Source organism: Penicillium waksmanii (assembly GCF_028829765.1).
Source record: "Penicillium waksmanii strain IBT 27052 chromosome Unknown utg000008l:1.0-5622682.0:1.0-5626561.0, whole genome shotgun sequence".
Lineage (NCBI taxonomy): Eukaryota > Fungi > Ascomycota > Eurotiomycetes > Eurotiales > Aspergillaceae > Penicillium > Penicillium waksmanii.
Genome location: NW_026643254.1, coordinates 341008 through 353384, shown reverse-complemented (window position 1 = coordinate 353384; position 12377 = coordinate 341008). Strand labels below are relative to the sequence as shown.

The following is a 12377-nucleotide window of genomic DNA, read 5'->3' as shown; positions in this document are numbered from 1 at the left end:
TTTATCAAAAAAATCTTTTTAAAAAAGCAGCCTATCTGATCCCTAACTAGAGCTAGCAAAGGACCGCATCCCATGAGGCAGAACGACCAAATCGATGATGAATAAGCCTCACGATCGGTCTTACCGCGACCGCGGATGTTTTCACAAGATTAGAATACTAAGATGAGCGATCCGTTCTTCAGTACCGAATCCACAAGTTGGTAACTATACTCGAATTAGAAAAGCATACCGGTGGGTGTTTTCGACGATCTTTGAATGAATAACGATGACGTTCGAATTGTTGTAGAGTGGGTCGGTGCAGTCTAACTTTCCCAATTGATAAGGCCAAAAGGCGCCGCCGAGCGGCCACCTTCTTTGAGTAATACTATTGTGCCTATCAGATTCTATAAAAGATTTATGGTGGAATTCTATCCAAGTTAGAGTTTCCGCCACTTATTGAATGCGCGAAAAAGAATATGTGGGGAAATAATACAAATTGACGCCATGAGCTTCTACGCTCAAATCCAAACATTGACATTTTTTAGAACCCTTATGCTTCTTACTTTAGTCGATGATGCAGAGAGAAAGCTTGTCATCATTTACTCACAGATCCTCAGCAAGCGGACAGGTTCCGCTCAGTATCGAAGATATCGAGACCGCAGCTATGCCATGCTATACCAAGTGCGAGGAGAAATCCACCTGTATGTCTGTCTTGATGCTTCACACAATTTGTTCCGTGTTAATATATTATCAGTCGGTTTGTTGCCCAGTGTTTGCGATCTTTGCTTTGAAGATATGGAGTCCGAATCTACCTTTCGTCAGATTCCGTGCAGCCACATATTTCACAAGCCTTGTATCGACGAGTGGATGGTTTCAAAGGATGCTAGCTGTCCAATTTGCCGTCATACATTCCATTATCTGCAAAAATCACAATTATCCATTGTCGGGGATGCGGGTCATGGCCAACGACACTATCACAATTCGGTTAAATATCTGCACAGCTTTTGGCTGTGGATTCGGAAGAGGTTCCATTTCATGTAAATTCCACAATGCAAGACAAGATTAAGAAAGATATTGTAACAATTCCGAAAAACGGGATTATTAGAAAAACCGCAGCACGATTCTCGCTCAATTATGAAACATTTTCTCATCCTTTACTCTCGAATCATAATGCGACTCCAATAGCCAAACTTCGGAGACAATTATGACGTGAGATCCACTTGTGGTTGACTTGTGGCTGCGGTTCTCGGCAAGGTTTCAGTGCTTTCCAACTGTCTGGCAACCCAGACACTGACAGCCAGCCATGTACAGTGCCAAAACTTTTCTTTCCAAATTTTTCCACCTTCAGGTTCTGCACTGGAGTTGAAGAAAAAAGTGTTTCCATGGAATGGCCGGTAGAAATGCTGACCATGCAGACGCAGATGACATTTGGGTTTTGTTACTCAGGCCAAATAATAACTAGGCAGTCTTGACATCATGAAGCCCTCAAACTTAGTAAGACTAGATGAGCTATATACACTGGAATCTATCCTTTCATTAACTGTATAAGCATGGTCATACCTTCCTAGAAAGTTTTTATCATTCAAAACGTTGTGGATTTTGCTACATCTGTCCGGGACTACATACCACTCAGACACTATGACTTCCAAAATCCCCTACCTGACCGACGGCCAAATGACCTTTTTCCTACTTTGCAACAGAGTCATTCAGTGGCTGAGTAGCGTGATAGTTCTCGGCATAACGTCCTCATTCATCAATGTTGGGCCCCGCGGACTGACCATCGTTTATGTGGAAATCATAGTAAGCAGACAGTAAGACTGAGGCATTATTTGATACTGATGGAAATAGGCTGTTGTTTCCGTGGTTATTTTTTTACCTGCCTTTGTATCTCCTTTCTTGACCACACCAGTGAAGGACTTTGTGGTTTTCATTGATGTGATTTTTTCATATCTGTGAGGCCATTTGAACCAAAAGAAAAATCCAAAATAAGTTACTGACGTTTCCCAGTTGGCTCGCTGCATTCATATTTTCCGCAGTGGACTACAACCAGAACAATTGCAATGCCAACGCACCCCCTGGGGTCGCATGTTCCAAGAAATGGGCAAATGAAGCCTTCATCTTTCTGGTATTGTATGAGTCAATGGCCTCCATTTAATTACTATCATCATTATCATCAGCTCACATTACTATAGCATCTTCACATTCTTTGCACTATTTCTTGAAGCCTTGTCGCTCTGGATCGACGACAAAAAGCATCGAAGCTGCTCAGAGCTGCATGAAAAGAGAAACCTCAACGCCGAGGGGACCAGCGGTGAAATGCATGCCGCCAACCTGGAGGCTGGCAACCTAGAGGCTACCCGGGATGCCACAGGGGCAAACCAAGTCTGAGACAGTCTCTTTCCTTTAATAGCCACCAGAACACCCATAGTGATCATCAAGGTGGCTTTGAAGAGGAATCAAATTTCATTTATACTCGGCCGCCAACTTGTGACAAGAATTGAATGGTGGATCTTTGTGTTTAAAAGGCATCTTGTGCAAATGGTCGTTTCGCCTAAGAGATCAACCTAATTGATGTGCATTTGTTTACTCAAATTGACCGACGCTTTTCAGTTTGCAATTACTCCGAGCCACTTTGTTCTCCATTCTATTCGTCTGAATTTGCAGATTTCGGTGACGTACTCACTAAGCTATCCAGGGCTGAATCTATGAGAACTATAATTCTGGGCTATCGTCTACAGTGAGTTCGGTTGGGAAAAAGTGTTGCCTCGGTGACTTGGGGTTTGGTTGGGGGTCTGGGGTTCCTCCCAACCCGCTCTAAACCTTGCTATAGCAATTGCAATATTCACAATCAAAATGAGGAATAAAAGGCTTAAAGACCGGTGTAATCGCAATTAGTAATATGATGAATGCGAAGAATATTCACTTATCATTGGTATATTTCATGGAAAAGTGATTTGTTTTCGCTATGAGGACCAGATCGACGAGTACCAACTAACATGCCCCGAGATCCTAACTGTTGCGAGCAATATTTATCATAAGCATCTTGCATGGCTATCTCCGAGGACCTCATGGTAAGTTCTTCAATTTTAACTCCGTAGATTCCAGCAGAGCTTATGACTAAATCATCAAAGGCTGAGAGCGAATCGACGGCACGGATATCTACGACATACCGGAATGTCACGAATAACCACATCGTAATTTAATTCCGACTTCTGGTGGGGTTTGCCTTCCTATGCTCTCTTAAGACCTACCGTAGGCTGGTCAAATAACAGTCAAGCTCTGTTAAAAAAGGACCGGAAGTATGACAAGCTCCGAAATGCTGTACTTGCGCAGGGCAGTAGAGACAAGATTTTAAGAAATCGTTGTCTGTCGTTGCATAGAGTCTATTGAGGAGTGCGTTGGATATGACTAGTTAAAACCTTTAGTACCTGTTCTTGTACGTGCGGCATCATTCTAGCTACATCAGTGTGTATAAAGAGACCAATTTGTGAATAACTCCAGCCCAGATATTTGGACTATTGGGAGTACTGAATGATGAACTTGCACCAAAGATTAAGTGAAATTGTCTCCGCGATCACAGAGCGTGATAATTGGATTTTCTGGCTATGTAATCTATTTTGGTACCGGGGTGTCTCTTCCGGGCCAAAAATCAGTCACTAAATGGCGGAGGAAGGTAAGCTTAGTTCAAGTCTTCAAGTACTGTAAACGATTTCCGAGAGATACGTATATATCAAGGGATTTTGGTAGAAAGTTTAATACAAACTTTTCTTATGGCAAGATAATTCCTCAAATGGGTTAGTGTCAGATAGGGCTTTGAAGGCTGCAATGGCGTTTCTAATATGGTTGTCCTCTATGTGTACTGCACTGTGCGGGTTAGGATCCCTTTCTGTGAACACCAATCTTATAGTATGAATCACGAGAATTTTCATCGTTCGTCCAAAGTATGGTCGCATAGCTAGGGACCATGAAAATTATGATCCGCCTCCAATTCTGAGCCATCTAACCCATGAGGCGTGATCTACATTGTTACTACCCATGGAGACTACCACCCAGCCCCTGAAAACGATAGGGACCATCATGGTTTAAAGCCAAGCTAATTGAGCCAAATTTTGATTCCCATAAAAGCAGCAATCGATGTTACTATATTAGTGTGGCATCAGAGATTCCAGATGATGTCAGAAAATGTTATAAATCAAAGTGCCGAGATTCAGCCAAGTGGAATCAATCAAGTATCGGCCTCGCCTGCCTTGTATCCTACATACTATTTCAAGGCCCAGACAGACTCTCTTCGCTATCAATTGCAAGAAACTCCGTATGTATTACCGGCAAAGGGCGACTGAAAATTTTCTATAGGGAAATACCCGTCTCCTCGCGAGGGGAAAGTGATCTCCGCACGATTATAAAAACGATACCATTGAGTCATAGCCAACGTCACTCTAAAAAGCAAGTCGACTTTGGGGTACGGCCTCGGTGATAGCTCGGCAAATGCAGCTCCTGGATCGTCCACATGCAAAATTTCCTGATCTGGTAATACTAGAACTCCAATCATTCCTCCCCAACTTCAAACCATGTCACACCGCCAGATTGCATGCTCTGGAGCCTAAATGGGCTTTCTGAATCCATTATTCATCCACGCTGACTATGACACCCGACAGCTGATTTGTAGAGAGGTGCTAGGTATGTTGTATTTTGAGAATAGAAAAGACGCAGATATTTCGGCTGGGGCTCGGCCAACAGTGGTTGGAGCGGCTGTACCGTGTGGTCGCAACTTGTCAATTCTGAAAGCTATAAATTGTTAGACTTCTCATCCAGAATCAGCTGGGAACCTGAAATGTTTCAAAGCTACCTTGTCAGATATCTCCCTTCATCTCATTTCCCACGGGTGTTTCCGCAAAAATGAATAAAACAACATCTGTTCATACTCATAGCCTTGCTCTGTCCTCTACAGAGTCCCCACATCCTACTACTGTATTATCGGGTCTCAAGCAACATCTGAAAGCTATGAAGCGTAAATGGGGACCTCTTATGGCTGCTAAGGAGCATTTGGACGACGAATACAACTTTCCTCCTGGCAGATATGCCGGCCAGGACGACTCGCAGGTATTTCGATAATGGTCAGTGCCCACAGTTAAAGAGTCGGCTGTGTTCTCTAAACTAACAGTGATCCATGAATATCCAGAAATCCATCTCCGGAATTGCAAGTCACTTAGTCTATTACAAACAGTTGATGTGCTGCCTTCGCAGTTAATGGATATCAGCCCTCGGGACAGACACTCGTCTCAACGAGGGCAGCATATAGTTTTCATAAATTGAAAGTTGAAATTTCTTGGCTTATTTCGCTGGCAGTAGAAAACAGCGTAAAGGAGAGCCAATAAGAGCCAGCAAGAGAAGGGGGGACCCTGTTTTGATGTTGGGCTTGTGAAGGACAGGACCAAACGGCACTGTAGCATGTATCTCCACGCTATGGTGTACACCCATAATTAATTAGCGCTCGGCAGCCAAGCGGAAAGAGCAACTATCACTAGTCTATCAGTAAGTTTCCTAATATAAGTCGTCTTTCCTTGGAGCCCATACGTGGTTATTTTCAGTACATGTCATCGCAGCCATCAGTAGCGTGGCGGATCCTCGTGATAAAGTAGCTTTCTTAGTAGGCTGGCTTGAAAGCGCTTCAAGTAGAATGTTAGGATACGATACCACAGGCTGTCACAGCTCGATCTTGATAGCAAAAGTGGTAAATTCTGGTTTATGGACCTAACTTCATCCTATTGACGCTTTGAAACAGTATTACAATTTGCTAGCAACAACACAAGACGCACCATTGACACCATAGAGCTCTGTGCTTTTGCGTTGCAAATGGTTCAGTCCCTAGGCTATGGTTAGTGTATTTGCGATATCAAGGGGAATGGAACATCACCTTGGTGTCAAGTATAATGACCGGGTCCTCAATAGCGCCATGAGGGACCAAAGAATCGAAGGAGGCATCTCCAACCCTGAGGTTGCATACCTCATGTATGCCAGGCATTGGGTCAAGGCTGTCTTTTAAGATGCCCTTCGGAGGCTGTGATGTGTTGCAGGGGCCTATGAAATATGTTAGTGTTATGGTAAGCACGTTTCAGGGGCGAGTGTCTTGCGATATTCAGCCTGACTTTGGACCACCGCAGCCGCTAACGTGTCTTCATATGGATTGGGCTGCATGTTTGACGGGTACCCACGGGTAGAGGCCGACGTAGCTCCACAGCTGTATGGATGGGCTTGACTCAGTATTGGATCATCGGAATGGCTTTGAGCTTCCATTCTGCAGACCATATGGTCCTTTTTGGAGACAAAGCGGAGCAATCGAAATGGTTTGTCATGTTCCCTAGCAGCCATCTTCCGTTCCTTTCGTTTCCTCCAGTGTTCTCGCATGGCATGTTTGCGGGATTCGGCTTCATTTCCATTGACAAAAAAGAAACGCGGGTTTTTCGTCGTACAGTTGGAGGTTGGTAGGAAGTCTGTCATATCGGCAGACATCGTATCATCGCTATTCTGACGTTGCTTTTTTATTTGGTCAGTAAAAGATCGTGTATAGTAAAGTAAGACAGACTTGATAGAGTAGATAGAGCCAAAAAAAAAAAGGAAAAGCAGCGAGAGCTGTTGAAGGTGAATCGAACAGACATAGAAAAGGTTTCTACTCCGACCCCCCACCCCTGTTGGAAACTTCGACAGCATTCTGACAATATGTCGCCCCGCAGTTTTTAGCGCATTGGAATTCTAGAATGATATTTCTGTTGCAAATGCCTTATGAGTGGTTTACTCTATGGATTTGGTGTGGCGAATTCAATCAGCAGATATTTTCTGCGCTACGACCACTAACATTGTCCTCGGCTCATATTCCAAGGTTCTGGTGATTACTAGGCTTCGTTGTAATTTCAATTGGAAGGTGCGTATAAAGATAGATATTTTTTATGCAAGAAGGAGGAGGAACGTCTGCGGGTATTGATTGGTCGGGTTAGACTTCACTACTTTCCACTTGCCTCCGGACGAAAGCCCCACATTTACTACTTCTCAAAGGGGTAGTGCAGAGAATAGCTAGAACCCAATGTAGAGTCCTTTATGAGTCATGCGTCTTTCTTGGTTCAAGGCTGTTGATTCTTATGCTGGCAATAATGACTTACAAGCCGCGGAAGGTCCAGGCGTCACAGCTTCCCCTCATGAGGGGAGAAATCTCGGCACACTCGCGACCCCAACATGGCGAAAAATACCCCTCGCAGTATTTTTGCTCGAAACTCGGTGTATGCCACATTTCTATTCACCGGATATGATACTGACTTTGCATATCCCATTGTGCTGGTCAGCAAGCCTTGTATGTTCTACTTTGTCTACTTACTCGGTTGTTAATCAAAGAAAGATTCATCGTTGTTTGTGTGGGATTACATGGGTCTATATATACATATATAATGGGATTGCGTTCGATTTCCAATTTACCTGCTAGTTTATACAGACACGTCGAGGTTTATTATATTGCCTCAAGTAGCCCGGTTGTTCTATAACTCCTCGGATTTGCTCCGTACATATTGCCCCAGTTACCTTTACCATGTGGGCATGAGTGTGTACTCCTTTTCATTGGCCATGCGCCCCCCCCCCCCCCCGGGACCTTCTCGTCGATAGAGCGTCTCAGCATATATCTAGATATAGCCTATCGGAAACCATATCGGAAAAACAGACAGTTACAGCATCTTGGTATTACAGCCTAGACTCATAGTAGATTTATATCAAGTTTATATGCAGAATAAAATGACGGTGAAAGCGGAGACAATCTTATTAGTACTATTGTTCCATTCAGCCTCCTCGGCTTCCTGCTTCCTGCTTCTTAGAGTACTAGGTGTTGAATCATCAATGGGGCGGGCCTAAGTCGTGCTCTCAGACGTTCATAGAAAAACACATTTTAAGTGCCATGCAAGGGCCTCCGGCGTATTGCAGTACTGGTGCATACCTCTTTCCTTGAATAATTGGCCGTGTCATTCAAGTACTAGGGTTACACTCGGTATAGGCATGAATATGGAAAGTCACTGCCGCATCGATGACCTTTCGTCGCCAAAGATTTATACAGTCGCGCTGACTCTCGTCGCCACGATATCCCGCACATTCACAGATGGGAAGGCGAGACCGATTTTACCAAGGTTGACCTGGCCAAAGAATTGGACTCAGCCGCGAGTCCTATTACACCTGTCCGGAATGTTAAACAGGAGAGCCCGTTGGTAGGTGCCTCGACTTACCACAAGAAGGCCGAGGTCCTGCATTGCCCGTTCTTTTAGATTCTGCGTTATGGCCTTTGCCCAAGTCATCTGTACCAGCGTGAATGACTAAGGTACGCTGACCAGCTTTGTTAGAGTTATATTATTGTCCAGCACAAGGTGAAGCTTACACCAAGCACACTTTCCAGGCCAATCAACTTGACGAGGTGGTCCTTCATTCTCCCCTTGGAATTGCCAGCAGCATCGGTCTTGAAGTTTCCTAAGTCACCGACATGACGTTCAGTGTCGCCTGGTCCACCATGGGCTCTACCGAAGGGGTTGTCTGTTTTAGTGTTAGAGGTAGAACCAGTTTGAAGACAAAGTGTAACAAACAATGGGGGCCAGCAGATGTACAGCCGTTGGTATTGTCACCAAACTGATGGATATGAAATCCACGTTCGGCATTGGCATCGTTTCCTGTAAGATTCCAGGAAATAGTGGTAGGAGAGTTCTCATCGATTTGCTCAAAGCTTACTACCCCGGTGATCTTCGAGTCACCCCGAACAAGAGCAACTGCGTAGGATTAGTCAGCGATCTTGAACCCCCGGCTCGTTCAGTGCTGGCGTGGGTTCCAGGAATGTCCAAGAAAACCAGATTATACATCTGCAACAACTGAGCAGAGCTGACGACATCGCGAGAGAAGAAGTCTTACCGCCCCGTACCATCTCTGGTTCGCAGGTGTTTTGAGAATGAAATTTTTCTCGTGGTCAGCAGAGCAAGGATGGGAGGGGAACGGTCGCCTGAAATTTATTGGATACGTGAGCTCAAATTTGAAAGGCCGAGAAAAAAATCGGACATGCCACGGGGTGGGGTAGGCTTGATTTTTGTGTGCATTAGGGGAACGGAAACGGCGATCCTGTCGTATTTATTAAAGTTTCCTCAAACTTGAGACATATGATTGATTTTGAATCTACACAGCCTCCAATTTCGTTCCAGCTGGCGCCTGACTACAGTGCAAGGCGATCTAGAACTTCGCAAACGAACGAAAATCATTATTTGGGTTCGACATTGCCAGAGTGCCAACCTCCGCCGCTTCATTTAGTGTTTCCCTATTTGGTAGCACCAGAAAATTGGTCCGCCCAGTTTTACGACTCCACAAACGGCTAATCGGGCACTAAGTTCATAGGGTGGTAATCCACCACTCGGACTCAGCTCGGAGTCGGGACGGACGGCACGCCTGTTTCGTATCATATGCGCTTGACTACAGAGCGACCATGCGGCAGTGGTGAATAGTCAATCAGCTCATTATGGTTTTTCTCCGTGATAACCTGTGTCTCCTGTATATTTCATGACGGTACTTCAGTGGCTAGGTAACGCGAATACGAGGAGCCCTTTGGTTTGAATACATACCCTCCGCATGACAGCGGAATCTAGGTGGTACAATGCATTTCCACCACAACAACGAAAGCGAACTGACTTTCAACGTATCATGCGCATAGTTATGAGTATTGCGGACTTGCTGAGAATTTTGTAGATACATTGTACTCTATGCTCCTCACATGACAACATGGCTCATTACTGAATGAAGCAAGTTTGATTGGCTGTCATCTGGTATCAGTCTGTTCTCATCGCTGAAAAAGGCTTTGCTTGATGATTAAATTATCTATGCTTTAGGTGAAACGAAAAGTCTTTTTCGTACTAAGAACGGCAAGAAACTAAAATAGATTCATATTCAAAACCGTAAAAGCTACAAAGAGATGGCGATTTAAATCACAAATTCGAAGCCGCGAGGCTTTTATGGGGCTGTGCCAGTGCATCGAACAATGGGGTTGCTCTGTGAAGGATATTCAATGGCTTTCATCCCGAGGCCATGGACCAAGTCATAGCTTGCTGGAGACAAAGTAAGGAATATTCTTTGCCTCATACAGATCCTTGTGGTCTGATTTGACGATGTCCGCACCCTAGAAGATGGATTAGTTTCCTCGTATGATTGAGCAAGATTGATTTGATCACTCACCTTCTCCCCAATCATATATACGGAGTTCTGGATACGGCAGTCTGGAATCACGGGGATAACACAAGCATCCATTACGCGGAGATTGCGCACCCCATGTACTCGGAGCTTAGAGTCGACGACACCTTGATGGATGCTCTTGGAGAGTCGCGCCGTACCACAGGGGTCTGTGAATTATGTTAGTGCTGTTGGCAGTCTTGATGCGGGTCGGTCTTACGGAATCCGGTCTGGCTTCGGTCCAGAACAGACTTGTTCATATCGTCGTCGGAATGGAGAGGCATCTTCCAAGGGTATTCCCCAACGACGATGTCTTTGAACCCAGCTCCGTTGGTCAGAACGTCGTATGTCCAGCGAACACCCTCGCGCATGGCCAGAATATCCAAATCGTTGGCGAAGAAGTTGAGATTGATGTTGGGCTGTACCAGGGCGTTGGAACTGTTCAAGGTAACTTCGCCCTCGGACAGGGGACGGAGCAGATCGACAATGACAGTCATGTAACTACCCTTCTCGGGCAATGGGAAGTGCCACTGGAAAGCGGTACTAAAGAGGCCGACAAAGTCAAGCTCGAAATGCGGCTGACCCGCGGGTCCAAAGGGATCCAGTCCACCATTCGCAGCCTTAGCCTCACGGTAGGCTGGATACTTCTCCAGTCGTTCATCAATGCGAGGGAATCCCACCAGCTCCAAAAAGCCGGAACTGGCAGGACCAGTCTTGTCACGCTGGTAGGTTGCCAGGGCTTTGTCATTCAAAGGACCGGGGCGGAGAATGTGATCATCCAGACCATATCCATCCTTGATCTGAAGCACGAACGGCACGATGGGGTGGTCCAGGAGATGCTGGCCGACGTGAGGAGAGTCCACGATTGGCTTGATTCCATGCTTCGCTAGTTCCGTGGCAGGCCCGACACCGCTCAACATCAGAAGCTTAGGCGTCTCAAACACGCCTTGAGACACAATCACTTCCCGGCTAGCATAAACACTGATCTCAGTGTTGGAAGCTTCGCTGACCACAGTGACGCCGGAGCAAATTCGGGTGGTGGGGTCGATAATCAATTGCTTGGACTGGACCCCATAAAGGATCGTCACATTCGGCTTGTTTTTCAAGTACAAAAAACTGCCCTGACGCTCACCACGGTGGATGGTATCCACACAATGCGTGAGACCTTTCATTTCGCCAGAAAAGATATCTTCGGTCAGGGGTTCACCCTTAGAGACCCAAGCTTGAGTAAGGGCGTCGCGGAATGGTTGCATCTCTGGCACCAAGTCGGCATGGGAGATCTGCACAGGACCTCCGGTTCCAATCTTGCTGAGTTCGGCCGGATACAGCTTCTCGTCGTCATGATAAGTGGCACATTTGCGAAGGTAGTCTACACAGCTGTCCCAGTTCCAGTCGCGGCCACCAAAGTCCTCCCAATCGTCAAATGTGGGTTTTGAACCAGGGATCCAGGTGAAGTAGTTGGCACATGTACTTCCACCGAGGGCCTTTCCGCGGGTGTTGGGCTTTTCAATGCGCTCGTAATCATCGCGCTTGATCATGGTAGTCTTGTAGGCCCAGTCATATTTGCTTCCACGAAGAGTAAACGCCTTCGATGGCGTGGTGATTTGTTCGATTTGGTCCGGGTTCGGGATACCGGCTTCAACAACCAGAACGCGGACGTCGGGGTTCTCAGCCAGCCGACCAGCAACGGCATTGCCAGCAGTGCCACCACCGACGACGATGAAGTCGTACTCGGAGCCGTTAGAAACGGTTGCCATGATTTAGATCTGTCTGGAAGAAAAGTAGAGGAATAGACGTTGAGCGTTGTTCAATGTCTAGCAGACCTGATGTGCAAACACGCTCTTAGTGAGCCAAGACAGCGAGCTTTATACGGCTAGATCTTCATAGCTGCCGAATTTCGAGCAAGGACATGGTGAGGTCCAGCTCTCACAATGGTAGTACTACCTAATATGGCTATTTGATGGCTCCACTTACTTAAACATCTCAAAAACGCCTTTCTGTAACCTTAATTGTCATTGCGCAGGCATCAGATAGAATGGCAGCAGAGATATTTGACCCCGCATGAGGGGTAAGGGTTCCCCGCACGATCATGTAAGCAATGCTGGTACGGTGCGCGGGTAGGATGCCGAGTCCGGCGAATACTCGGTGGTGCATCGGCTCACACTAGCTATGGA

General features: G+C 46.0%; 3 protein-coding genes across 3 annotated transcripts; 2 read left to right on the top strand and 1 right to left on the bottom strand.

The window, feature by feature from the left end:
* Positions 1-1617: 1617 nt before the first annotated feature.
* N7481_008537 (MARVEL domain-containing protein) lies at positions 1618-2367 on the top strand (the record flags this gene model as incomplete). The annotated part of the gene is made up of 4 exons (XM_057267756.1): positions 1618-1779; positions 1828-1931; positions 1987-2109; positions 2172-2367. 4 exons carry the CDS (start codon positions 1618-1620, stop codon positions 2365-2367), a joined length of 585 nt encoding a protein of 194 aa, XP_057118433.1.
* A 2508-nt stretch (positions 2368-4875) lies between these two features.
* N7481_008536 (uncharacterized protein) lies at positions 4876-5091 on the top strand (the record flags this gene model as incomplete). The annotated part of the gene is made up of 1 exon (XM_057267755.1): positions 4876-5091. One exon carries the CDS (start codon positions 4876-4878, stop codon positions 5089-5091), a length of 216 nt encoding a protein of 71 aa, XP_057118432.1.
* A 3013-nt stretch (positions 5092-8104) lies between these two features.
* Positions 8105-8917, bottom strand: N7481_008535 (Superoxide dismutase; the record flags this gene model as incomplete). Its single annotated transcript, XM_057267754.1, has 5 exons — positions 8105-8184; positions 8235-8331; positions 8384-8535; positions 8586-8765; positions 8905-8917. 5 exons carry the CDS (start codon positions 8915-8917, stop codon positions 8105-8107), a joined length of 522 nt encoding a protein of 173 aa, XP_057118431.1.
* Between the last annotated feature and the right edge of the window lie 3460 nt (positions 8918-12377).